Source organism: Aptenodytes forsteri, unplaced genomic scaffold (assembly GCF_000699145.1).
Source record: "Aptenodytes forsteri isolate BGI_AS27 unplaced genomic scaffold, ASM69914v1 Scaffold257, whole genome shotgun sequence".
NCBI classification, from domain to species: Eukaryota; Metazoa; Chordata; class Aves; order Sphenisciformes; family Spheniscidae; genus Aptenodytes; species Aptenodytes forsteri.
In genome coordinates this window covers 802,624-829,949 of record NW_008795194.1, presented here as the reverse complement: position 1 = coordinate 829,949, position 27,326 = coordinate 802,624, and the positions used below count along the sequence as shown (strand labels likewise).

The 27,326-nt window shown below is 36.0% G+C and overlaps 1 protein-coding gene across 1 annotated transcript in view; it reads right to left on the bottom strand.

Annotated features, from left to right (window-relative positions):
- Positions 1-6,837: 6,837 nt before the first annotated feature.
- GAD1 (glutamate decarboxylase 1) overlaps positions 6,838-27,326 on the bottom strand; it is a 31,359-nt gene continuing 10,870 nt past the window's right edge. The window contains exons 7-18 of the mRNA XM_019471870.1: positions 26,650-26,740; positions 21,849-21,961; positions 20,306-20,421; positions 20,125-20,204; positions 19,866-19,920; positions 18,660-18,776; positions 18,438-18,502; positions 14,945-15,023; positions 13,172-13,321; positions 10,701-10,808; positions 8,643-8,732; positions 6,838-7,071 (exon numbers count right to left, since the gene is read on the bottom strand). Of these exons, the coding sequence (XP_019327415.1) occupies positions 6,898-7,071; positions 8,643-8,732; positions 10,701-10,808; positions 13,172-13,321; positions 14,945-15,023; positions 18,438-18,502; positions 18,660-18,776; positions 19,866-19,920; positions 20,125-20,204; positions 20,306-20,421; positions 21,849-21,961; positions 26,650-26,740 (1,238 nt within the window). The 3' untranslated portion in view covers positions 6,838-6,897. The remainder of the gene's footprint in view (positions 7,072-8,642; positions 8,733-10,700; positions 10,809-13,171; positions 13,322-14,944; positions 15,024-18,437; positions 18,503-18,659; positions 18,777-19,865; positions 19,921-20,124; positions 20,205-20,305; positions 20,422-21,848; positions 21,962-26,649; positions 26,741-27,326) is intronic.

Below are 27,326 nucleotides of genomic sequence, written 5' to 3'. Positions count from 1 at the left end.
AATTTAAGAATTTCACATGATAAAGACTTAATCATTCATATACATACACAACACACACACATACTTTCAAAGGTAAGAGAAAATAATTTACTATTTCCTTCATTACATACTTGTTTAATGTTATACTTCAAGAATCTTTGCAGATGTCCTGAAAAGTCCTACACAAAACAGTCAACATCATGCAAGACTTCATTTTTTCTGATACACACTGAGTATGTACATGCATGTGTCCTTGTGTCTTATATCAAGAAATATAAATACACTCACAAATACACATATAAAGTATACTTATCCAGTCTGAAATAATTATATTCAGATGCTGAACAGATTACCTAATAAATAGCAAAAATAAATCAAGGTATGTAATATTTTATCTTCAAATTTTTCTGTTATCATCATTACTAAACAATGTTCCAGATAAATAGATCCATGCTCAGTAGATAGATCTATTAAAACAAAGAACCAGATTTTTTTTCTTTCTTTACCAGGTCTACTTAAAAACTTCTCCTTGCATCTTATCTTTTATTCTAACCATAATTTTAATTCTGCTTTGTCCAGAAGTCTGATTCCTCCAAACGCTCTAATGAAACCCAAATCCTTCCATGTTGTGCAGCCATCCTTCCTTTTAACTTTTGCTTTCAGTCAACACTTGCATCTTCTCATTTCCTCTTCACTAGCTTAGTTGCAGTTCTTGAGCGAGTAGTACTCCCGATTCATGTATCATCACCCTAAGCACCCCTGCCACAATTTGCAAATTATAAAACACTAAAGAAGAAATTCAGGCAGATGTAATTCTGTTGACCGCAGCGAGCTGTACCTAACTACAAACAGTCTCATTGTGGTCCTAACATTTTTTTGACCAGTCTGTATGTAAGCTGAACATTCCTTAATACTCACACATGATACAATCATCTGCCATAATTTTTAGTGCTTTACATTATGGCATTTGCATGCTACACTAATGGACTTAATAAGTTTCTTTGCAGCACGTATTTTCCTCACGCCTAGTTTGCTGCATAAAATTCTTTAACTTGGAAAGAAATCTGTTCTTAAGAAAACCCATCCTACTTGAAGGATGCTCATCCTACCCTAAAGCAATCAAAATCAAATTTGTTACATACTGTTAAAATCAATGACAGTTCTATGGATAATGCATAAAGCAATAATTAATCAGAAATTGTCTATATCATGAAAAAAATATTTTTGTACTTTTATGAATTCAAAATGTACTCTTATTTTTCAATATATTTGGTATACAAAAAAGAATTAAAAGCAGGATGCCCCAAAATACGGTCTAGAATCCAAAATTTTTAATCACCTTTTTCATGTTATACAAGATATATATCAAGTATATATCATGCATAGATAGGTAAAGACATATCGTGTGCCAAAAACTGTGCCAGAAAAGCTTTAATTCATACTATATTTACACAGGGAAGGACTTGTATTCTGTAATTATTATGCTTCACTCAAGTCCAATTAGGAAAAAAAAGAATTTTCCTGAAGTTATGGCATTCTTATAAATTTTACATTTCAACTATTTTATGCTCAAACTCAGTTTCTGGCTTATTTTAAAACATCTATACTTCCATATGAAATACATTGAATTTGTTTGATGTTACTGCATTATGCATAGACTTTTTTTAAAGAATATAAGAATTTCAGTATTTTTTCCTACCTCAGACTTAGGGTCTCATTCTGTTGTTTTATTAGGAAATGGCCTGTCATTTCTGAGAATGGGAAAGATTGATTCGTGCAATCAGCAACAATTCTCCCGTTGACTTCTGTGGTGGCAAGATTAGGCTTCCCTTGTACACCTTTACAAAATTATTCTTACAAAACATATTTACTTTACTCACAAAATAGAGCTGCCAATATCTCATTTATTTGTGTTTCAAGGAAACATTTTTACTGTAAAAGACTGTGCATTATACTGCTTAATACAAAGTGGCTGAACAAAGAAACCCGGTTCTAACTGACTTTGTTAAGAATACCCACAGATTTTCTGCTATGCAAACTTTAAATGCTTTTGCAGTCAGGCACCCGGTACCCTGTAGTACTGATTCCACAGTGGCTCCTCTTGCCACCTCTGTATCATTTTTTGCCAGACAAGCACAGAAGTGCTGAAACATAACACTGTCCAAAACACCTTTAGGCCTGGTCCTGTCCTGCATTTTTCCTGCAACTTTACATACAGAAAAGTACTTTTTCAGTCAAGTAGATTTTTGACTGCATAAAAATATCCTAGTTCTGACTGTGTGCAGATTTAAATGTGCTTAATAAACAAACACTGAGATCAACCAGTGGCATTGCAAAGTGTGCAAAGTTAGGTATGTATTCAAGTCTTCCTGGGAGTAAGACCTGTGTTACAAGAAATAAGTTTCATAAATATATCCACAGATTAAATAGCAGGGCTTTTACCGCAAGGGCTTGATCTTACTCTTTTTACCTATTCCAAAGTTCCTGTTTACTTTCTTGGGTCCTCTGTGTAAGTTGGATGAGGATTTCAGAAACCACACAAAACACCACACAGAAAGATTTTTAGATTCTCTATTTTTTAGCATTTCTACACAGTACTAATGTCTCGCCAACCCTATTCAAACTGATCAAGGTTCAGAGCTTGGGGTTCTTCCTCAGTCTGTGCTGGTACAAGCTCACATTCAATTCACAATTAAAACTAAATAGTAGCCTTAGCATTTACCTTACTGTTTTTAATGTGAGGGATAATGTTGTATGGCTTTTGTCTCATATTCTTAAGGAAACAAAAGAGCTCACAAAAATTATATGAGACAAATTAGAGAGTTTTAAGATTGACTTTTATTGAAAAATTAAAACTGCATTGCATATCTTCTTTATAACTTTGACATTTCTTAAACCACAAAACAGAGATTCTGTTTAAAAAATCTCTTCATATTTATCACCATTCAAAAAACAGGTTATGAACTAAGTCAATAATGATTTTAAAATCCTGGGTTATTCCCAAGGCCCGGGTTCCGTCCGTCTGTCGTGAATGGTATAATCTATCTTCTCTAAAAGTACCTTTAATAATACAATCAGAATTTTTCTCATTCAAAATCAACAGCTGCTGTTGATTTTTATCCAATGGTCAGTCTTTTCCAAATAAATTACCTCAGTTAATAAGCACCGCAGCTACGTGTTCAGCTAAGATCTTGCCTATTGTTCATTTGATCTGATTTCACCCACACAAAATTACAGTGATTGTTCATATGATTTTAAAGGCAAAATTGCTACCTTAGAGTATATTTTAAACCTCAGAAAAACAAAGTTACTCACCTGGAATTGCAATGCTTTGAATTAGTCAACACTTCTGTATAGCCATACTTCCTGATCTCTCACAGTCAATAGTGTATGGATTAAAAAGCAGGAAAATTCCAGGTAAGCTTTTGTCTGAGAAGCTGTAACATATTACTCAGATGAAAATTACCTACTGAGAAGAAAACACAGATGAGTTTTCTCACTGATGACCATAACTGCTCTGTTAAAATCAGCTAACCAAGTCGGAAATTAATATGAGCCCTGTGCCTGTGGAAGCAGTACATGTAATAGGGAAACACTCCAGAGTCTGATATTAGAATTAAAAGCTTTGCAAAAATCTAATTGTGGGTATCATCTGTGTCAAGACACAACACTGCAGAAAAGCAAGATAAAATGCAGAGGGTAGGAAGATAAATTTAAACCCCCGGACTTTAAACACCTCTGTGATAACTGTCTCACTTTGAAACAGGCAAGAGGAGCTCCGTTATTCCCACCTAGCTGCAAACCATCAATGGCAATAGGTAGAACCTCTGATGCTTTTGACCTCCAAAACACAAGACACTATTAAATGAAGAAGCAGAAATTTTAGTGAGCAAAACATTGTATATATGCTGAAGAGATCTAGATCTATTTCTGACTACACCACAGGACTGTCCAAGGTTTGCTGTATGAATGCCAGTAAGCCATATTATGGTCTTTCCTATAGTTTCATGATCAGTTACATCAGGATGATTCTCTGTAACTAGTTTATACGCTTCTAGGAGATATAACATTTCAAATCCAATAAATTATTATTAGAATATTGAGATGATGATCTGGATACAAGATCCATGAGGTTAAAATATTAAGGTTAGAGGATTAAGGGTAAGTTGGGATCTTTAGTAATACTGTTGCTGAAATATCTCGACTAGGGAGGTGGAGGAAGTCAGAAATTCCCACCTAAGAACTGGTTGAAGAAATCACAAGGACCATGGTGCTGCTTGTGTGCAAGATATAAAATCCCCTAGTGAAGCTAGGTCAGCAGTTATATGACTTTGCACTGATTATACTAGTTCATATTGTTTCTCATAAACAAGAAGGACTGAGGGAAATCTTTCAATCTTCTGTAGCTGCCCTTTGAATAAAGTAAAACAGTGACAGAGACCAGATTTCAGGCAGAAGCCTGTAAATCGAAATGTGACATGTACTTCCTCTTCAAAACAAACTTCTTTCTGTACTCTAAAAAGAGCTCTCAATGAGATGCCCTCTAGTTTTGATGAATAGCTGATATCTACAAAGAATGGCATTTAATATTATGGAAGTTGGTACCGAAGTCAACGTTCACACTGACTACTTCTATTGCAGGCCTCAGATCATACAGCATGGATGTTTACATCAAGAAATGTTAAGTATTGAAGACATGGTAAGATATCAGGGTTACAGTTAACGAAGATTGAGGTTTAAGACCAAGAAGGCAAGAAACCAACTACACTGTCTTGAGGAAAATAACCTAATGAAAGAAATACTGTGCTGGTGAGATTACTGGGGGGTTTCATGGCATAAAAGTAACGTCGTAGATAATCTTTTGAAAGTCATACTCATAAATCTAAGACACAGTGACAAATTTATAATAATTTTTAGATTCAACTCAAATAATTTCAAGAAAAAGTTTTACAGAAGGTTACAGAAGAGGGATAAGCAATAGTCCTACGAAAAGCTGGAAAGGCTGTGCTATATGATGTGGCATTTACCATGACAGCTTCTTCCTTCTCCCTGCTCTGACCCAGCCAAAGGTGTGAGACGGTATCCTCAGAAGACAACCAGTGGGACCTGCAGGATGGAAATCTCTCCTGGCTGTAGCTGTCCTTCCACAGGACTGGAGGGGGCCAGAGAGGCTGCGAAAACTGCATAGCATGACTGCATTTCACTGAATGTTTCTAAAATAATTTAATTTTATTACTGATTTGGGGGAAAAAAAAACAAGAAGAAAAACCAATTAATTACTGACTTGCATAGAAGACAGCCATAGAAGCATGTATGAGAAGATTTGAAATTAGCATATTCCATTTATCACCATGACAGTAACTCAGCAGACAGAGGATTATTGAATCTTCATTTTGTTCCACTACTCTGCTGCCAGTATGGAGTTTTCCACTCGGTAGTATTGATTATCTAGTGATTAAAACTGAACAAGCTACAGATGACTCTGGTGTCTATACTCAGAAAAGTCTAGCCAGTTTAAACTGTTGTGACAAGCCAGCTGTATTTAAAGATTCTGAGTTTACTTTTGTTTTTGTTTATTTTATAAGCTCCAAACACATAGTGAATTCCATTTCACTAAAAGAATGATGCTGGTTAGAACTCCCACAGAAACGCTATACACCTTCAGGAATCTTCCCACAGAGTTTAGTTAAAATGGTCATAGAGATTAGTCCTGAAATACAACTCAAAAACAGGGGCCTTGGTTAGCAAACCAATATTCACTAGGAAAGCATTCAGAACACTGAACAGACAGTCTGACATTACAATAAATAAAACTGAAAATTCTAATAGATTAAAGGGATCTCATCATTTGCCAGTCTATACACAATGTTAGAATTCCTTATATTCAGTAAAATTATCTATAAGTTATTCTTTTAAGGGCACTAGAATTTAAATAAAAGTGTCAACTAATATTTTTGTATTTTTTCTTTGGCTCACAAAGACACTAAAATACCATAAAAATTATTTAGAACTTCAATAATATATAAATAGGATACATTACAAATGGAAGAAAATACAAGACAACTCTTCAGCATGGTAAATCTCTGCATATAAATAAGCAAATATTTCATATACCTACAATTCAACAGTTATCTTGCTGTAAAACTAGTACATTTAAATCCTCTTACACAAAGTCATTTAACAATAATATACACAATCTACACAAATTAACCTCTAAAAATACAGCAATAATATACCTGTTACAATGACTCTGCTACTATTATCCCCTGATGTGACACTAAAGGGGAAATACAACTATTTTACTCGAAGGTGCTGTTAGAGATTGCTGTTTTGTATGTGAGAGAAGCACCAACAATAAGATTTAATACTGTTACACATTTTCTTTAGCTCCTAAGAACCTACATTTTAGAAATGTTTCTATATGTCTATTTTTACCTGGCAGAAAAATCTGTAGCACATTATCCACATCATTAGTTGTTGAAGGAAAAGTTAATTCTCTTAAAGTGAAAAACATGCTGTGGCTTAGATCTAAGTTTATAACCACTTTATTTTTTTTATATATATATATGTATGTATATATATGCATTTCTGAAAAAACTATTTATAATATACATATATACTGTGCAGAGTTCTTAATTTGCTATTTTAGTACTTATTAATTTCCTGCTGACTACAATAAACAAGACCAATGTAAGAGTCAAGTACTTCAACTTCAAGATAATACATTTTCCCTCAGTAATATGATCTACCAATACATATATGTTTCAGTAGCCTATAGTTGTTTTGTTTAAGGATGTCTTAGGAGATTGGAACTTACAGAAGGAGAATTTCCTTAAAACATGTTCTGCAGAACTGGGTTAAAAAATAGCCAGTGCTGGAAAACAGTGAATTAGAGAAATAAATAATTCAACCGCTGTACTACAGCTCCTGCCCCAATCTCTCTATTTCCTCAATGAGGAAGTCAATGTCAGACTTAGTTGCTGCTGGGTTTGAGATGACCATTCGGAAGAAGTTGACTTTATCACCCTGAGGCTGATATCCAACCATGGTAGTACCTGACTCCATCATCAGTGCTTTGATTTTCGGTGCCACCTTTATAATTTAAAAAAAAAAAAAAAAAAAGAGAGAGAGACATGAGTAATTAAAAAATTTTACCCTTTCTTTGTATGTCACAACATTTCTTAATTTGGAAAAGTAAATGGACAGATCAGAAAGGCACTAGTTTTTCTAAAAAGATCTGTAAGTGAAAAAGCTTGAAAAACTAAATATGTAGGATTGGATATTTAAAGGAAAATTGACAACAATAATATCCACCTTTTTGATTAATAGACTAATAGCATCCTACAGTATTCATGGGGAACAATGGGGGAAATTTTTCAACAAGATCTGTGTCATAAAGAATATTTTCTGTTAGCATAAGCCATGGACCTTCCAGAAAAGTTTTGCAGTACTGTGCATTTACTGCAATCTCACTTCACAATGATGGAAATTTTTCAACAAGATCTGTGTCATAAAGAATATTTTCTGTTAGCATAAGCCATGGAAACCTTCCAGAAGTTTTGGAGTACTGTGCATTTACTGCAATCTCACTTCCTCACTTTAATTTACAAGGAATAATGTTCTGACAATCCTAATATCTGGTATTGACTGAGCCCAGTTTTGCCATTTCTTTCTCCTGCTCTACTCTCTGCCAGCCAAGGTCAGATGTCTGGCTCTTTTACTGTTTTCTAGGATGCTTTATAATGTCCTCTATCATTTAACAGGGTCAAGTCAAACATTTAATCCTTCTTCCTAGTCTTATCTATCTTCCTCTTTTCTCTCTTTTTTGGCAATTTCTTTACCTAACATGTCACTGGGTTGACCCAGGAATTCCTATCCTCTTTTGTTCTCTTTCCCCAGTGTGATGCAGACATAAAATCCTCTACAAAACCTCCCAAGTTTGCCCATTCTTCTCCCTTCCCAAACATAAAAAAATTGCAATTCATTTTGACAACTATAAAATCATTCTTTTGTCTCCTGAATGTATTTCATACCACTTCTGTCTGTCTAAAATGCTACTACAAAATTAATGTATTTCACTTCCCTCAAGTCCTAAGTAACACAGTACTTTTCCTGGTGGTGCCTCTATGATGCCTTCACTTTCCTCTATCATTTCTTCAAATAAGTTTATCCCAAAGTTCTCCAAAGGGTATTCATTTTCACTGAAATGCATTAATGCATGGCTAACCAAGCACATTTAAAATCAAAATAAAGACCTGAGAAGGACTTACAAGTTTCCATGTCCTTTACCTGTCCCAGCATTTTCAAATAATTACCCTTCCGTTTCTCTTGCTGATATGCTGTCCTATTCAAATAGGACTGGGACGTCTTTGTGCCTAGCTACTTTTTAAAGATTCATAACACTTTTGGGAGCACAGAAGTGATACAAAACAAAGAACAACTGAGTATGTTCTGTTAACTAGTTCTACAGGGGAAACGTGACTTCAGCCCCAGTATAAATAGGAGACAAAGGTGAACAAATATCAAGGTCATAATAAGCAATTGGAGAACTGACTTCCCAGATTTTGGAACATGTGTCAACACAGATATATTATTTTTAATAAACAGAATACTTCGGGTTGAAAGAGTCGACTATATTTTTGCATTCAACAAAAACCACATACCCTGTGTAACTTTTCTCTTCTCTCATCACAGTCTGGCATGCCCCTGAGACTTGGCGGAATATACCAAAAACATACATTTGTATGCTCTGGCTGCAAAAAGAACCAAACACATACACCAATAAACAAAATAATACAGATCAATCACACACTAAAGGCTAGTCAGTAGCATATTTTAACACAGACACGGAAGACAAAATATAGTATCCTAGTTCTGCATGTTAAAACAAAATAAATGGATTACAGTACTGCTGGTTGCATCTGCTGTCTTAGATTCCCTATACGTTGTCCCATTTACAAAGTTTTAGGGTGCTAATGAAGTGCAAATGCTTTTCACCCTCATGCAGTTTTATGAGGAACTGTTTTCCGGGATTGCAGCAAGGGCAACCCAATTTTCTTTTTCTTAGTAAATGGAGAGATGAAGTATATTTGTTATTCTATCAACCAAGAGCTTACGCAGTGGCACTAGCAACAGAAGATACAGAAAAAATAGCAGATTCTCAGTTACGTATGTTAAATGTGGAATCTCAGCATGAGTAGATTGTACTAAGGTAGTCTTCATGCCCTAAACTGAGAAGTCCTCTGCAGAAGAGAAGGAGAGGAGATAAATCTGACATTTATGATACAAAACCACATGCATTTGGCAAAAAAACTGCCCAGATGCCAATAGTCATGTAGTTCTTTAGAAAATAAGAGCAGTTTTGCATAGCTGGTTTGAAGAACTGTGAGAAGTGTGAAGACTGTTTTTGGAATTCCATACACATTTGGCTGCTACAGACAGGTTAAATGAAAGAAAACTTACCTCCCCTTCAAAAACCATCTCAAATTCTTCTCTGTTTTTGATTTTAGTGTAGAGATATTCTGCCAGCTCCAGGCATTTGTTGATCTGATTTTCAAATCCTACTGTACCCTGTTTTAAAAAGAAAGTAAGTATTAATTATATAGTCATTTTTCCTCCTCCGATGCAATCACCTTTTCAGATAGGCTTCGCTCTTAAATGTTTTCAGTCAGAAAACATTTAGCAGTACTATTTATTGTAATTTAAAAGTAAAGTTAATCAACACTATAAAACTGGCTAAATGTGGCCTAACTGTAATCACTATTTGGTTTTGGTCTCATTTTAAGAGAATTTATTATGATAATAACAAGGGCTTTTGATATTTTTAATAGATTATTGTTAGCTCTTTTTCTTTTTTTTTCCCCAAAATATTATGAATATCAAGTCTTGGCTTCCCAGCTCTTGCTGAAAGACTGGGAACATGGAATGGGAACTCAGTTGAAAGGGTAAGAGTTAGGAAGTAATTTATTTCCTCTGAACAGTTTACTAGAAATTTGCATTTTAAAAAGTCAGCAAACAAAAGCCTGCAAGATGTTTGCTAAAAGTCATTTGCCTACCTACTGATCTTTTGTCATATCTGATTTGCTTTGAAACATCATAATCCCAGAAAAAGTAGATGAAAGTCGAAAATAAATAAAAGAAGAAAAAAAAGTAGGGGGGGTGTTTAAGTATACTTCTGTACATGAATGAAGTAAGACAGACAAGTACATTCTTAAAATACTGCATATTTAGGGTAAGTTCTTTGTACTGAATAAAATGACTGAAGGTAAAGTCACAAGAATACTTCGGGACCCAGGTTGTATATTTCTACTATGAGGACAAGAATATGATCACTCATGGTGGCTAATGCTGACGGAAAAATTTCCATAGCTCCTAACGTTTTGTTTTCTTAATTTTAGTAACAGAAAAAATAGCAGATTCTCAGTTACGTATGTTAAATGTGGAATCTCAGCATGAGTAGATTGTACTAAGGTAGTCTTCATGCCCTAAACTGAGAAGTCCTCTGCAGAAGAGAAGGAGAGGAGATAAATCTGACATTTATGATACAAAACCACATGCATTTGGCAAAAAAACTGCCCAGATGCCAATAGTCATGTAGTTCTTTAGAAAATAAGAGCAGTTTTGCATAGCTGGTTTGAAGAACTGTGAGAAGTGTGAAGACTGTTTTTGGAATTCCATACACATTTGGCTGCTACAGACAGGTTAAATGAAAGAAAACTTACCTCCCCTTCAAAAACCATCTCAAATTCTTCTCTGTTTTTGATTTTAGTGTAGAGATATTCTGCCAGCTCCAGGCATTTGTTGATCTGATTTTCAAATCCTACTGTACCCTGTTTTAAAAAGAAAGTAAGTATTAATTATATAGTCATTTTTCCTCCTCCGATGCAATCACCTTTTCAGATAGGCTTCGCTCTTAAATGTTTTCAGTCAGAAAACATTTAGCAGTACTATTTATTGTAATTTAAAAGTAAAGTTAATCAACACTATAAAACTGGCTAAATGTGGCCTAACTGTAATCACTATTTGGTTTTGGTCTCATTTTAAGAGAATTTATTATGATAATAACAAGGGCTTTTGATATTTTTAATAGATTATTGTTAGCTCTTTTTCTTTTTTTTTTCCCCAAAATATTATGAATATCAAGTCTTGGCTTCCCAGCTCTTGCTGAAAGACTGGGAACATGGAATGGGAACTCAGTTGAAAGGGTAAGAGTTAGGAAGTAATTTATTTCCTCTGAACAGTTTACTAGAAATTTGCATTTTAAAAAGTCAGCAAACAAAAGCCTGCAAGATGTTTGCTAAAAGTCATTTGCCTACCTACTGATCTTTTGTCATATCTGATTTGCTTTGAAACATCATAATCCCAGAAAAAGTAGATGAAAGTCGAAAATAAATAAAAGAAGAAAAAAAAGTAGGGGGGGTGTTTAAGTATACTTCTGTACATGAATGAAGTAAGACAGACAAGTACATTCTTAAAATACTGCATATTTAGGGTAAGTTCTTTGTACTGAATAAAATGACTGAAGGTAAAGTCACAAGAATACTTCGGGACCCAGGTTGTATATTTCTACTATGAGGACAAGAATATGATCACTCATGGTGGCTAATGCTGACGGAAAAATTTCCATAGCTCCTAACGTTTTGTTTTCTTAACATTTTAGTAACATAATCATGCAATCTGCTAGAAACAGGTTCTATCCAATACCTCAGAGAACTCAGGTCCAAGAAATCTGAATCTGTCTCAAGACCAAACAAATCCAAAGAAACTGATTTCTGGAGAAATTTAAATTCCAGATATACACATCAACTTAGCAATTTTAATGTATATTATTTTTAAAGAATCACATCCACAGATATCCTACTTCTGAATTTTAAATGTGACCCACATCCATTATTGTTTCCACTGTAATTTTTTTTCTTTATTGTGAAGTCCTCTACTTCTTTAGTGAAGCCAGTTTAACAGGTGAATATAACAGCACAGACAGAATCAGCATGCTTGTTTTAACAAAATGTGTTTGGCTGGTATTTAGAAAAACGTTCAGTCCGTGCTTTGATGGTGTCTGTAGTCAGCACTTGGTAATTAGAACCATAAACACCACACTTCAAAGTTGCTAGTCACAGTCCACTTCTAATGTGTCATAAGCAGTTTCATGTTACTGGATTACAGTACCAAAATTATTTATTTTGGAGGAAGAATTGAGTCTGAACTGAAATGTACTTAGCTTGGTAATCAAACCTATGCAGATTACTAAAGTAATTGTTATAAGTATTTTGTGTTGAAGTGTTGTGTTTCTGTTTCTGAATTACTTTTAAAAATAAACAATGACAACTCTACAGTCTGTTTAAAAGTAACTGTATATCTGAACTTCTTTTACTCTCTTCCCTCAGTCTTCAATATTGAGGAAATCTGCATGAAAACACCTTTTACCATCACAGGTTATTTACTATTGCTGTCTAACTCTCACCCGAAGTGAAAACTGTTTTATGATTGTACATTTTGCCATTAGATTTAGTCTCAGCTTTATAAAAAAAGATTAGACTGTGGACTGGTTACCCAACTGAGTTCCCATTTTGTCAGCAGAAGAGCAAGAAGAATAGTAATAAGATGACTGCAGATAAAGAAATAAAAATGAAATGTGTTTTCCTGACTACATGGACGCTCATCTTGTAAACATGTAAGCCTGTACATAAGTCTGTGCTTAAATTCAGCCATCCAGGCATACCACAGTAGTACCAGGGAATCAACTGTTAAAATCAATAGTTAGGCAAAGCTTCTTAAGAAAAAGGCTGTGTTTTCAAAGTTGCTTATAAAATCCATGCATAGAAATGTGATGCTCAAAGGACCTTGTAAGTCATCAAGTCTACTCTGCTGCTACTACAAGTAATCTGTAATAAAATACATACGTAAGTGTACAGAATCACAACAAAAGAGCATTTCAGTGTCCTGCCCTCAGTGGTTTTACTGTAGGACTCATCTAGTGACTTAAACCTTTCTTCTAATTTCCAGCTGAATTTCTTGATGGCTAACATTGTTCTACAATTTAAATGGCTCTTTTCTGACTTAATACTCGGATACCTGTGTATTTAGAGATTGTAATTACACAAACATTTATGTTAAAAAAAGTGTTCCGTTACATGAGGCATATATTAAATAAATACATTTCTGATTTTTTAGCTGAACTTTTATTATTTACCTTTGCCTTCCACATCAACCAGAATTTGAAAATGTCCACATGTCGACCACACTGTATTGCCTTATCTCCAGTGTCATAGGTTACGTCATACTGTTTGTCTTGCTGGAAGAGATAGCCTGCACACATTTGATTGCAGCCTTGAAGTATACCCTGTCATGAAAAACATGTACTTATATGACTTATATGGCATATGTGCGTATGAAACTGTATGCATTAATAATATACTAAAAATGTATTTCAAATATATACAGAAGAATTGTTCTTTAACGGGCCAAATTATAAAATACTGACCTTGTTTTGTAAACCTGAGCCACAAAAATAATTTCATAACCTAAAGTGGTTCTCTTAGAAGTCACTGAGTAGTCATATGGTTTTACACACCCACACACACACACCTGAAAAAACATTCTCAGATTAATTTGGATTCCTAGTTTTTGATACTAACTTTGTCCACTTCACTTTGTAAGGCTATGTTCTTAAGACTTAAATTTTTGATGTTACATTACACACTAGAATAAAGCTGAGGTCTCTCAGTGCAGCAGATAGCTACAGAAAATGAAGAAAAAAGAGTAATTGAAGGCTTCGACTTTATATATTGTCCACCTTTATGACACTTAACGTTAGTGATAAGTACAAATGACGTAAGCCAGCCATTTTTTGTTTACAGATAAATATGGTCCACAGACCAATAGAAACCTAAACATTACTGGCAAACACCTCTGAAGGAAATATAGAGGAGCAAATTCCTGTATGTTACACAGAAGTCTTACACATGTGACATTACTAAAATGGTTAGCATCTCCTTTAGAGTTTATTAGTGTCTCTTTGAAGACGCTCAAAGACACTGGTGTATCTGATAAATACAAAAACACTATCAAAGTTCCCATATAGAGAATAAAAAATTTTGCCAAAATCCTGCAATAGTTAGCGTATTGCTAACTAAGCATGCACGCCACTAAATAATGGCTAGTGCTTCCCTCCAATAGATGTCAAAGTGTTTTATAAAGGGAAATAAATGCTGCAGTTTTCAGTTTAGAGATGGGTCACCTGGAAGAGCAATGGCAGACCTGGGGCTGGAACCCACAACTCCTTCATCCCAGTTCTACGCACAGGGACCACTTCTTCAACTAATCTCTTCTAGTAGCATTTGCCATGCCAGAAATTAGTAGACAACAGAATTAGTCCTATCCACAGATGACATGACTTTTTTTTTTTTTTCAATCATCTAAGGAAAATACATATTGCTTAAAAGAATTAGGACACTGGTCTTGCTTTCATTGATGACAACGAAGAATCTAGAAGAAAGCCCTAAAAATACATATGGAGTCACAATAAAAGCAGCATGGTTTCTTTTCAACAGAATTGAGAAACTTTTAAACCACTGTGTAAGGTAAAAAAAGTTGCTTTTTATTTAAGCAGTTTAGACTGTGACCAATTACTCAGACCAAGGGTGTATGTTCAGTATATCATAGAAACAACAGGGCAGATGCTCAGATGAAGTATGTTAGCATGGCTCTAGTGTTGTTATTAGAATATGCAAAGATTCAGCAGCTAAAGATCTGACACATATTATCTACAGCTTTAACAAAAAAAAAAACCAAAAATAAATAACCAGAAAAGATAAAACAACTTCCTAAACACAATGTAAATCCACACAATTATTCCTTCCAAACAGAATTTTGAAATTAAATGGATTTTGCACTACCCTCTTAAAAAGTAGGGCTTGATATTTACTTTTTTTTTAACTGCTTAATTATTAAATATAAGGCAGACCTTCTCCCGGACAAGAATGGCAGAACACTGTAACAACACTCCCATCATCTTGTGTGGATTCCAAGTGACTGAGTTGGCTCTGCAAAAAAATTACACATTCAGACAGGTCTGGAAAACAGAAACTTAACCTGAAGCAGTCACCTTTGTTTTCTGCTTTCAGCTGGAAATGTATGGAGTTTTGACCATGATGATTTCACTATGGAGATTATTACTATCTCAAGTGTCTTCGTTTCCAGCTATACTGTCCAGGAAAGGAATTTTTCGTGCGTTAACATTGCAATGTCAGACTTCTGATTAGTTTATATTATTACTAATACCAGCTAATTAGTGTCAGACTATGCTGATTAGCTGATATAATAACTTCATCCCCAGAAGACTCCAATTCTAGAAACAGCACTAATAAAACTAACAAAAACAGTTTGACAGGTTATATCAATTCGAGGTACTGATTGGGGGAGGGGAGTGTCAGAGAATTAAGGGAATAATATGAATTCTGAGAGAATACAGTTCTTTACTGAACAGCTGCTGGAAAAGTAGAAAGCAAAGGAAAAGACATTCCTCATGCTTACCTGTTTTTCCAGCGAAAGCCACAAGAGGCCTTTTCTGTACCAGCTTGTCAAGCCCGTGGACTGTTAAAAGGCTACAAAACTTTACATCGCAATCCTACCATTCTGTATGTAAAGCTTAAAACTTTTTATGTGTAAACACAGGTGGATGCACAAGATCACCTGATTTACTAGCCAAACAGATGACATGTTCTGTATTTTTAACATGCTATCCTAGACAGTTTAATGATGATGCTAAAATAAATGTGCCAGCATTGTACATCCATTGACCTCTTCACCCTAAGTAATTTATTACCAAATGTCCCCTTGATTCACTGTATGTTCCAGAGAAGGAAAGTGTATAATCATATTTCACAGACTATGCATGTGTTCTTAAAATGTGGTTGGAAGAAAATTCAAAGATATTTCTGCCTCTTCTACACCCTGCTCTCAGAGGACACAGACACAACCACAGTTCCTCTGTTTTGAGCAACACAATGACTCCTTCACCCCAGTTTGAGGACCACTAATTCCATAAAGATTCCAGATACAATTCCAACCTCTGTCTGTGCTAGGCTAGACCATAGCACCCCTCAGCCAAAAGAACAGCGCAGCCTGTGCTGTACCTGGGGAGCTCACCCACCATCCCTCTAAAATCTCCTGCTTTAGCAGTGCAAACCAGCAGGTATATAGCTCAGACTTAGGAGGCAATTATCTTTTAAAAAGCTTCACTAATAGTTCAGATGGAGTAGTCAAGAAACAGGAACTTACATAACAGCTCATTTCCTTTTGAGAGCACTGTGGTTTCAGTTTAGCACATTTATTCAACTTTCAGGGTTCCAAAGACAATTTCAAGTCGTTTTTGCAAGGAGCATCAGGTTTATTTTAACATGAAGAGGTGACTCTCCACCCTGCACAACCAGCCAGCTGGAGGCTATCCTACCACAGGCAATCCCAGCTCTGTACCGTGGCAGCATGCCAGTCCTCACACCCCCATGTCTCCGGGCAGGCCAAATCTGGCCTGAGTGTTAGCAATAGACCCCAGCTGGGGCCCATGACAGGCAATTACGCAGCACACGTGGGCCTCGTCCCATGTTTGAAGATCCATACAGCTGACTACAAAAGAAATAATATCACGCTTCGTGGCCTGCTGTTTTCTGTATTTGCTTAAGATTACGGTCTTAATTAGCACCTCTGGGCTGACCTCAGGTCAAGAGAGGTGTGCCAAACTACTGTGACCAAACCTGCGTAGCTTAAGGAAAGTACTTTACAATGCTGACCTCATATTAGACATGTTGCCATAACACGAGTGACTAGCAAATTGTATTGGGCAGAGGTTGATATGATTCTGCTACTTCAGAGTACTCCTGCCACGCCGCACGCTGCTGTCCCTGCAACAGAAGGGTGCACATGGTTTTCCTACCAGTCTTTCTGTACATTATTCTTTATCTTGTACTTGTTCTTCACTTACTGTATGAGATGCCCACCACTAGGAAAGTTTGTCTTCCCTAAGGAAGAGCATTGCTCACTGCTCCCATTTTACACCTTTACACAGTGCCCACATTCAGCACGGTTGACTCAAGGAAGCAATTTGATGCTAATCTAAGAGTACGTGGGTAGAGCTTGTCTCAAATTTTTTTGCTTCTCTGGAAGCTGTAATCTGCAATGATGGCAAAGATCTTATGTTTCTGATTCTTCATTGTTTTTCTGATTTTTATTCAGACAGGCAGCCTTTTACGATAGAGCAGTTTCAGAGGAAATCTAGAGACAAACACACACAGGGAGTTATAAACATAGCATCTCCTACAGACTACAGCCTTGTCATCATTGGATATGGGAACAACTGCACCAAAGACTACACATGGGACTCCTCCTGGCTCTGAATTGTAAGGGCTGGGGGCAGAGTCACACTCTCACTCTGCTATCACTTCCAACACAAATGCTTTGCCTTTTTAAATTTGGTTCAATTATTTGTTTAATAAAGGCTGGCTTCTGGTCTCAGCGGGCATCTTGGTAACCTGGGTTATGTGCTTGGGGGCACACATGCACTCTCTTTTCTGCAGACTGCACTCTGGCCTATACAAGAGCTTCCTGCTTGTTTCATGTAATCCCCCCATGGCACCAACTCATAGGCCCCTTTACCCTGAGACGCGGTGAGTATCTGTGACTCTTTCTGGCCTCCCTGTAAGTTCCCTCAGTCTTCTGTCTGGCACTGTAGAACTGTGCTAGCTCTGTGCTATCATAGCCCTTTCCAGCCTTAAAGGCACTGAAATTTGCCCCTAAAAATTGCTGCTAATTCAGTCTCTATCACGTGTTGTATACACATATATATTTATGTGTATATATACATAAAAGTAAGACAAAAGTAAGACAAAAGCAAGCATATATATATTATAAACTTTCATTTACAGAACACTCATTTTCAGGCAGAACATATGCTCTTTATTTTCTGGAAATAACTGCAAACACCTTTCAGGAGAGAATCTCTACAAATTCCCACCATGTCACGGCTTCCCATCATAGGTATTCATGCTCAAACACCTTCTCTGGATTCCTCATTCCTCACTGCTATTCTCAAAGCCCTACATTTCAGAGATTGTCTAGCCCTCACACTTCATTTTTTCCTCAAATCCTCCTTCACCCACTCCCAGACTTATGATCCCTTCAAAGCTATGCATAGAACAATCTCCCTTCCTTTTTGCCAAGCAATACCCTTGTCCTCCTTCAAATCTGCCGAAAACTTACCTTTCGCTCAGCTGTACATCACTGTTTTCTTCTGTAGTATTGTTTCAGTCTTCCTAGTGTGAACCTTTCCTGTCTTCCTTTTGTTTAATTTAGTGTTTAAACTCCTTATTGCAGAAAATTCATCTTTTCATGAATTTGTGAAGTGTCACATACCTTATGAAAGTATTTAAATAACAGTATTACAAATAAGCACCATGTAGTACCTTTCTATTCCATTCAGTTTATGACGATGCTTTCGGGACATTAAGAGTCCACCTCCCCAGGCAGCCTGGAAGAGATAGAAAAAAGAGAAGACTCATTGTTTTGGAAAAGCCTAACATATTTTAGTTTACTCAGGACCTCGTAATAAATATTTTAATTCAAGACAAAACACATGTAAACAAAACACTTTTGCCTGAATAATAGCACTTCATTTAGTTACTTACATCTACATGGAGCCAGAGGTTATATTTTTCACATATATCTGCAATCTCCTGTATTGGATCAAAGGCTCCATATACTGTTGTGCCTGCAGTTGCATTTACAAAAAGAGGAATGTATCCCTACAATAAAAATAAAAATATTAAATACAAAATCCAACCTCTTTCAGGGGAAAAAAAAAAAGTGAAAATCATTTTAGAAATGTTGCTATCCCATTTTCCAGCCTAAAAATGTTTTTCTTCCCATGTGAAAGGTACATATAAGCAACAGTAGAAACTAACAAATTATATACGTGGTAGGAACAAACTCTGTTTTTATTGTACTGTAACTTCACAAAATTAACTAGTCAGAAGGTACAGAATATTATTTTGTCTAATCTCTTTCAGTGAGGAGATTCAAACGTTCTAGTAGAAGACTAGCAATAGTCAAGTAAAGTTGAGACTTTTACAGCAGTATAAAGGAAAATTAATTAAATGTGATTTGTAAGTTGTGATTTGAAGGCTTGAAGTTGTTCCTTTAGTCTTTATCTACTAATAAACAGAACAAAGCAGAACAAAGCAATCCAAAACAAGAGCAATAAATGTGGAACTAGCAGATCAAAGTGAGACAGTTTTGAGTTAGATGAAATAAATGTGAACTGTAATTTCATAGAGTGCCCAAATGTAAAGAAGTTAAGAAAGAAAAAAATAACGATCTTGATTGCTCTACCTTTGGTGGTTTTATACAAAATTAATGGATTTTTCATCACATTGATTCAAGAAACAACGATGAATGCCTCAAAAATTTAAACTTACTGGCTATACTTACTAACCCTGCAGCCTCACACTTGAAATCTATGGGAATTTTTAGGACTTCAATAGAATTTTTGATGGTTTTGGCTAAACTTTAAAGTCTGGATAAAAGCAGGTTTAGTTTCATGCTTTCATACTTTTTTCCATATATTTCCAAACAGAAAGTTATTTTTAAAAGTCATAAAATACAGATGTGGTTCAAGAGTTAAAAATACTTTGTTTTTAAACAGTAAATGGAAACCTTAGCAAGACATATAGATAATTCCCTAAACAATGCATGAATGTATAATTAAACAGCTGAAAATATTATTATAACATTTATATCATAATGTTCTCTTTTAATGTTAACCCTCAGCCTTCAAAGGAAAAGATAATTTTACTAAGCCGAGCATTTAAGCACTAATTTTCAAAAACACAAACCTTCTGTTTTGCTTCCAAAATTTTTGCCTCCAAATCAGCTGGTATTATTTTGCCTCTGTAATTATTGTAGAAACAGAAAGACAAAGAAAATTAAAGAATGCATATGGAAACACTAGCTACAGTTGAAACAATTTAATAGGATTTTCTCAACAGACCATTAGCAACTTGACACACTGTACTGAACCAGTCCTTAATCACAATACAACAAATTTAACAGATGAAGACATTTAACATATCAAAACCTTAGCATTCATCCTACCTTTCATTGCATTTTATCAAAATCACATTGTCTGTTCCAAATCCAAGTGCAGCTCCAGCTTTCTTTATTGAGTAGTGACTCTGCAGCAAAACATGCACATTTAATTGAGTGGTTGTTTAACGATGAAGCATCTTCACAACATACATCAATAAATTAAGAATTAGCAGCGTATCAAGCTCACATGTTCCGAGGTAAAGAGAACCAGTTTAGGGACTGCAGCCATGCCTTTGGTTTTGACTTCAGGGAAATACTTGTAGCGTGCAGCCATTATGCTGTACATGTTGGAGATAGCTCCTCCTGTGAATGAATAAGTGAATGAATAATAAAATAGTGATAATGAGAAAAAAATGCATATTGGACTAAAGACATACAAGTCTCATTTGAATTATGCAGTGAAAGTGGCAGTAAACTATGCAAAAGTAAATCTCTGAAATGCATGGTCATCTGTCTAAACAGCACAGGGACAGACCCTCTAGAAAGTCATACTGATAGTTAGAATTTCCTATCCATCATCTCTTTCAATTGCTAACATTTTGTAACACGTTCCTAAAAATTCAACTTTCATCGTGCTGCTTTTGCATGACAACTTCTTGTTAGCAAGAATAACAGGAACTTATCAAATTGTCCGAGACTGAAGAAATGTCACATACTGGATGGATTTATCCCATCTCACTGTAGATATAGAAGTAGATGCCTAAAAGGTAGATTTCTACAGCTGAGCTAGTTATTCTAAGCTTCCTTATAGTCAGTTAAGGGAAAGAGGCACTTTGCAAACTATGATTCGACCAATTTATTTTGACACTTACTTTTGAAGAATGTGAATTGAGGGAAAACACCTATTTCTTTTGGTTTACTGCTAAAAACAGCCCAGGACAATTAGCTCAGTTCTACGATGCAAACCTCAAGATTTAGTAATTTGAATCTCATCCATAAAGTCTAGGATAACTTATTCCTCTAATATTTCTTCAATAGCAAGAACACTGAGAAAGATCTGTATTTTGCTAGCAGATGGGACTGGAGACCAAGCAAGTGTGCATTCCTGGATTTTATGCAGGCTGTTCCAAAAGGAGGTGGAATTGTCCTTCGTTCTCTAAAACAGGATGGTGTCTCCCTCACCCCAAACCCAGAAGTCTGGAGTTCTGCTGGGCACCACCATTGTCCACACATGGGCCCAGGACCTCCACATGGTTTACCAGTCTTTTCTGCCACTGCTGACTGTCTTCATATGACCTTCATGGGAAGATACTTTGTCTTAGTCTTCAGAGTCATACTTGTGAATCCAGACAGATTATGTCCCAGATAATAACTCCCAGAAAGTGACAGGCAGTCACAGTGTTTTTCTGACTATAAGCCCAAATCCTCACTGACCATCAAAGAAGTCAGTACATGATTCTCTAGGGCTATTGGGCAGTGGGAGTTATAGTTGCTCAGCACCTCCAGAAATGAAGCGCAAAAAAAGTGTGCCTAACTATGTACCAGAGCTTGCAGTCAAGTTGTAAAACATTGGCCAGCCATGATATATAGCCATACTCAAAGATTCCCCCCCCCCAACTTTTCTGTGGGATGCTTAAACAAAGCACGTACTTCAGGTGGGAAATTCCTACTTCTAAATATCTGATGCATTGTTTTGTGTTGCAGATATTGTGGGCATTCAGACACGTCTTATGTTTATTTTAACTTCTGAAGCTTTAGTCAAACCACCAAAACAGAAAGGAAAAACTCACCAGGTGAGAATATTCCATCACCATCTTTATTTGACCATCCAATAATCTCTCTCATCTTTTGAAGTGTTATTTGTTCCATGAGGACAAAAACAGGGGCAATTTCATAAGTAAACCTGCATGGATAAAGCAAACAAAACCAAACAAGATCAAATACAGATTCTAAAAATACACAATAAATTCCGAGTCTATGATTCTTTGTGAAAATGCTTAAGATTCCTAAAAGTGATCCTATAAATTGAGGTTCCGATATTGCAACCTTTACCCAAGCAAAAATCCTCAGGAAGACAATACTGGAAATATTGGTCGATAAAAACTGCAGTATTAGCTCTTTTGCAACTTTCTATATAACCAACATAAGACCTAATGCTCACCATCATAGTGCTGCTGACTGCCGTACAAGATACTGCTGCACATGATTGTACTGTAAAACATTTGTTTCCCAAAGTGCCAATTCCACACTTGTGGAATAGCATATAGCCAAATCCTTACGAAAACAGTGAACTTCACTGAGCTAAACACGACCATAATTAGAAGTATTGAGCCAGGGCTTCAAAGTCTACGTACAATTAATTATGTGGATTTATTCTGTTGATGATCTCCAAGGACAACTTATTTCTACAACACCATGCGATCAATAACTGTCAAGAGTAATTATAAATGATGATTTTCTAATTACCAATTACAAAAAACAAGTCAGCAGTCAACTATTGTATCCACTTAATGAGGGCAAAAAACATTGCATAGTCTGGTATGCCCTGATGTCACAGACAGATATGTGGATGGAAAGCGACAGCCATACAACCATTTTTGGTGATCAAGGTACATGGATAAATTGCTACTGCTGTAAACAAACTCTGCTTGCTGTGTATGCCAAAAAAAAAAAAAGTAAAAAAGGAGGGGAAAAAAGGAAGCAGAAAGAAACTAAAAAATCAACTCGTGATTTCCAAAGGAATCTATAAGAACATGACACCCTGACACTTTGGATCCGACTGATGTCTTCCACTTGAATAACTTCGCCAAAATGTATGTGTTGTCTCTCTAATACTAAAATGACATTTTGAGAATAGGTATGGCAAACTTTAAGGAGACATGCGGTGTGAAGAAGGGAACGTGTGTCTGAAAAGCTTGTCTTTTATTTACAGCTATACTGGTTAGTCAAAATATTAATTTTTTTCTACAATCCTTATGTGTCCTTAGTCCATCAGAGAAACACCACCAGTATTTTTAAAACATTCCTTTAAGATTAAAGAGCATTTGTAATTTAATTGTTGTAATTGCTATTTTCAGAAGCCAAAATACTGCTTATTTTGCACTTATTACATTAGAACTGTCAGAGACAGACAGCTGAACACTGATCTGAAGTTTGGGTGCTGCCAATATTTACAGAGAGACAAAATTAATAAACCAGTTGTTGTCTGCTAACAGTGTGGGGGGGGTTGTTTTGTTTTTAAGCACTGCAAGTCTAGGATATATTCCAATCTTTATTTAGGCAGAATGACCAACTGAAGTCAACAGGAACTCAGCAGTGTATAGATCACTGTAGCCTAATACAAGGTATGTTTAAGTCAATGTGATTTTTTCCATCAGTTTAAACACATTTTGAATTTTGTCCTGAGACCTTTTACATTGATCCCTACATAATTCCTGGAAGACTTAGAGGCTTGTACAAAAAATACATATTGTTAAGCAAGTTTTTTGTATATAAAATATCAAGTGTTCACAAGGGGAATTGTGAATATCCTTAAACCCAAGTAAAACAGGATTTATTTATTTTATTATGTAATTATTTTCTGAGTCTCCAAAGACTGACAAAGAAACAAAAGAAGACTGCAGATGATTATAAATGATAAGGCCAATGCTACTATATTAGACTTTAAAAATCACATCTTGCTAAAGTTCACTTATTTGTTTTAAACTTAAATGATTTTGAAAAATTCAGTTAAAACACGGAAAATGTGTTTGGCTTGGAAGGAACTGTCCGACCTTAGAACCAATCTTCTGACAAAAAACGCTGATTAGATTTTTCGTACAGTTACAACCTTTACAGGTATTTCTATGAATTAACTAAAACAGTCATGAGTCTCAGACTCTTTACTGAACAGAATAAATGAATGGGGTTTTTGGTAGTGGCCAGTGCTGGTTTAATTCTGCTCTCACCTAAAGGCCAAATCATTTTATCAGGCCAAATCATTCTAACTACCTGTTCTCCTGTTTGCCAGTATGTAAAAAGCATTCTGAGAATAAACATAAAGCATTTTACATCATTTTTCTATGTTACATTTTCATAAGCATAAATGCATAATGCTGAAAATACCAATATAATTCTCTCGTCTCAGCTAATAGTGGGCATAAAAAGCATTTCCGGATAATATTATTGCTTCCTAACCTCAGCTGGCTGCTGCATAGTGAGCGAACGCCCTGCACTACAGATCCCTAGCGCTGGATGAATAATGGCAACTTCTGAAATTTCCACCTTGACGGTCTTACAATTAGTGATTGAACTATGAATAGCACATTGATACATTATTTCCAAGTCAATGTGGGAAGCTTATTATGTTTAATTTAATATATTATCTTCACAGTGACATTTAAGTAACATTTCCTAATGACAAGTCAAAATTTTAAGAGTACAGATGTTTTGATTACTCAAAACTCATTTGTGAAAGAAAACACATTTTTTAATTGTTCACAAATATTTTAAGTATTGTTTATAGATGGAAAAGAAAAAATGGCAAATGGAAAACATTCCCTACCATAATCCAGTGTTACTGTCGCTTGTGTGTTACATGCTTGCGTAGCTGAAATAGGTTAGAACAGTTTCTAGGTAAAGGTCAGAACCTGCTCTTCTGTGCTGGAACACTGCTCAAAACAAGTATGTTCCCCAGAGCTCACAGAGACGATTTGGCTATTTTTAATAACCTTCTCTGTCAGCTCTTTGAATCATATTTTACAAACATCTTGCTTTAACCTTACTTGCAATTACTGTGTTATTTGAAAGCATATCATGTTGACCTTGGTTTGCTGAAAAAAAAGAGAGCAATGTATTATTTTGCATTTGCTAAACCTCATACAAGCAAACATACTCAATTTTCATGCTCGCAGACAAGTATTTTCAAGGTATGTTCTCGTTTAAAGTATAAATGGATCAGAAACTAGCTTTACAGAACTAGCTATTTAATAATTTACTTTTAAAACCAGACAAAGGCAAAAGCAACCTCATTAAAAAAAAAGAGTTACTCTTTCAGAACTGAGCGAGTGCGATGTTCTTAATAATGATGGCAATATTTCATAATACTATCACAGTCTGCCACAGAGCTGAATTCTATTATGGCCTATCAGATTTGTGCAATTTCACTGATTACAAAAGGATAACTAAGCTAGGGTAACTAAGTTAGTTAAAGGAAAAGGGGCTTGCAAAAAGTAACACGCTCTGAAGTATGGTTTTGTCACAGAGGAACAATAAGCAAAATTTTCTTTTAGGAATGTCATCAGATTTGTTTTCACTTTTAATTGTGGTATAAAAAAAAAAAAAGGCACTTTGCAATACGTGTTTTACAATTAAAATATATGTTGCTGGGTTTTCTTCCCAATCAGCTTTTAAATCTGAATGTCTCATACCAACTTTTAGCAAACAGAGAACTAATTGAGAAGATGATTATTACAAAGAGCAGGATGGTTTTGGCTGGAGCACCTTATATATTTTTCTTTATTGTTAATTTCACAAAACAGGCACAGCTCGTAGTCTACGTAGAGCTACCAGTAATCAGCTATACTTAATAAACCCTTTACTTATGGATAGGCCAGTGAAAATATTGTTCATTTTCCAAGCTGCAGACACATTTCCTGTGTTTTGCCAATTAGCAACAAACTACCCAAAACAGAGGTAGCTTTAGAGTTAAAACACATCCAATACAGGACTAAAACAGAAGGCAGTCTGTTACCTGCCAAGTATTTGGACTCCAATCACATTTTTGAGCATAGACAAATCAATCAATAAATAAAAACTGGCTAGAAAGTTTTTTGGTTTGGTGGGGGTTTTTTTCATTAAATTACACTCTTTATTGCAAAAATGCAACATAATATCTTACATTTAGCTTTCATTAATTTTGAGGTCAAGACAAATTAGGAAAAGTTTCCTCACTGATATGTTCTATATGTAAAATTTTACTTTTTTTATACTTCCATTTATTTATTTACACAAAACTTTAATAAATCTTAGACTAATTCCTTCATTAGCATCAAATTAATTTTCAGTGTTACATTTTTAATCATTTTGAAGACACCCAGAAGCCACTTCTTCACCAGCACATGAAAAGGAGAAAGTGGTGCCCCGAGCCTGCTACCTCTGAAGTCCACAGGAGAAAAGACAATAAAGTTTTACACATTTTGTGTTAATATATTACACATTTTGTGTTAATATATTACACATTACACATAGTGTTAATATATGGATAGCTGGAGAATTACTCAGTCTGGAGACAAAGCTTAAAAAAAACCTCGGGAAAAGATAAAGAAGAAAAATAATTTCATATGATATTAGAATCAGCATGTTTTACTTACCACGTGCTCTGAGACATTTGCATTTCTATTTATCAGAAGTGTAAAACTGTTCAGCTTTATAAAACTATTTTCACTGTATTACTGCCACATTAAGAAAAATACGAGACGATTTTATTGAAGACGCAACTATCGGCATTGAAAGAAGAAAATTATACACGTCTATGACAATACATGTCTACCATGATAGATGGCAGCCCCTCTAAGCACCAGTCACACGCGCTGACGACGAGACACTGCTTACATGTTTGTATTAGCAGTTGACGTCAGCCACTCCCCAGCCAAGCCAATGATGTCCAGCCCTGTGGACAGCTGATTGAAAAAGCGAGGATGACCTGGAAAGAGAATTGAGAGCAACTTAGAATAACTCCACCGGTACCTCTCAGGTTTCAATTCTAAACCGTCCAACCACTCTGGCACAAACGACAGTTCCGCACCCGTAACACGCTTGCAGCGAAGTTTTCAAAGCAAGTCCTGCTTACCGGGAGACCGACATTCACGGATGTCTTGTTACAAACTTGAAAAACCGCTTTGGAGGGAGCTCCTCTAGTGAATCATTGGGGTTTAAATTAAAAGAAAGAACCTCAGAGCCGACTGAGCCCGTAAAACACCTCCGGAACCCGCGCAAGGGCTCGGGCTAGCCCGTCTCCAGAGGCTCCCCCCGACCTCCGCCGTGCTGTGAACTCGGCGGGGGGGAGGAGGGGGGCGGGTGGTACTTAGCAGCAACAACCGGCAGGTGCTGGGGCCATTTGCATTTGAACGGAGAAAGAGAGGAAGGCTCATCCGCTTGTAATTAGGCTGTAGGGATAAGGGAGGGGTGCGGAGGAGCCAGTCGCTTGCTGAGCTGCGCGGCCACGGGAGCGGAGCTTCGCGGGGTCTCGGCGGGAAATGCCCCCGTGTGGCGGGACCCGCTGCCGCGGG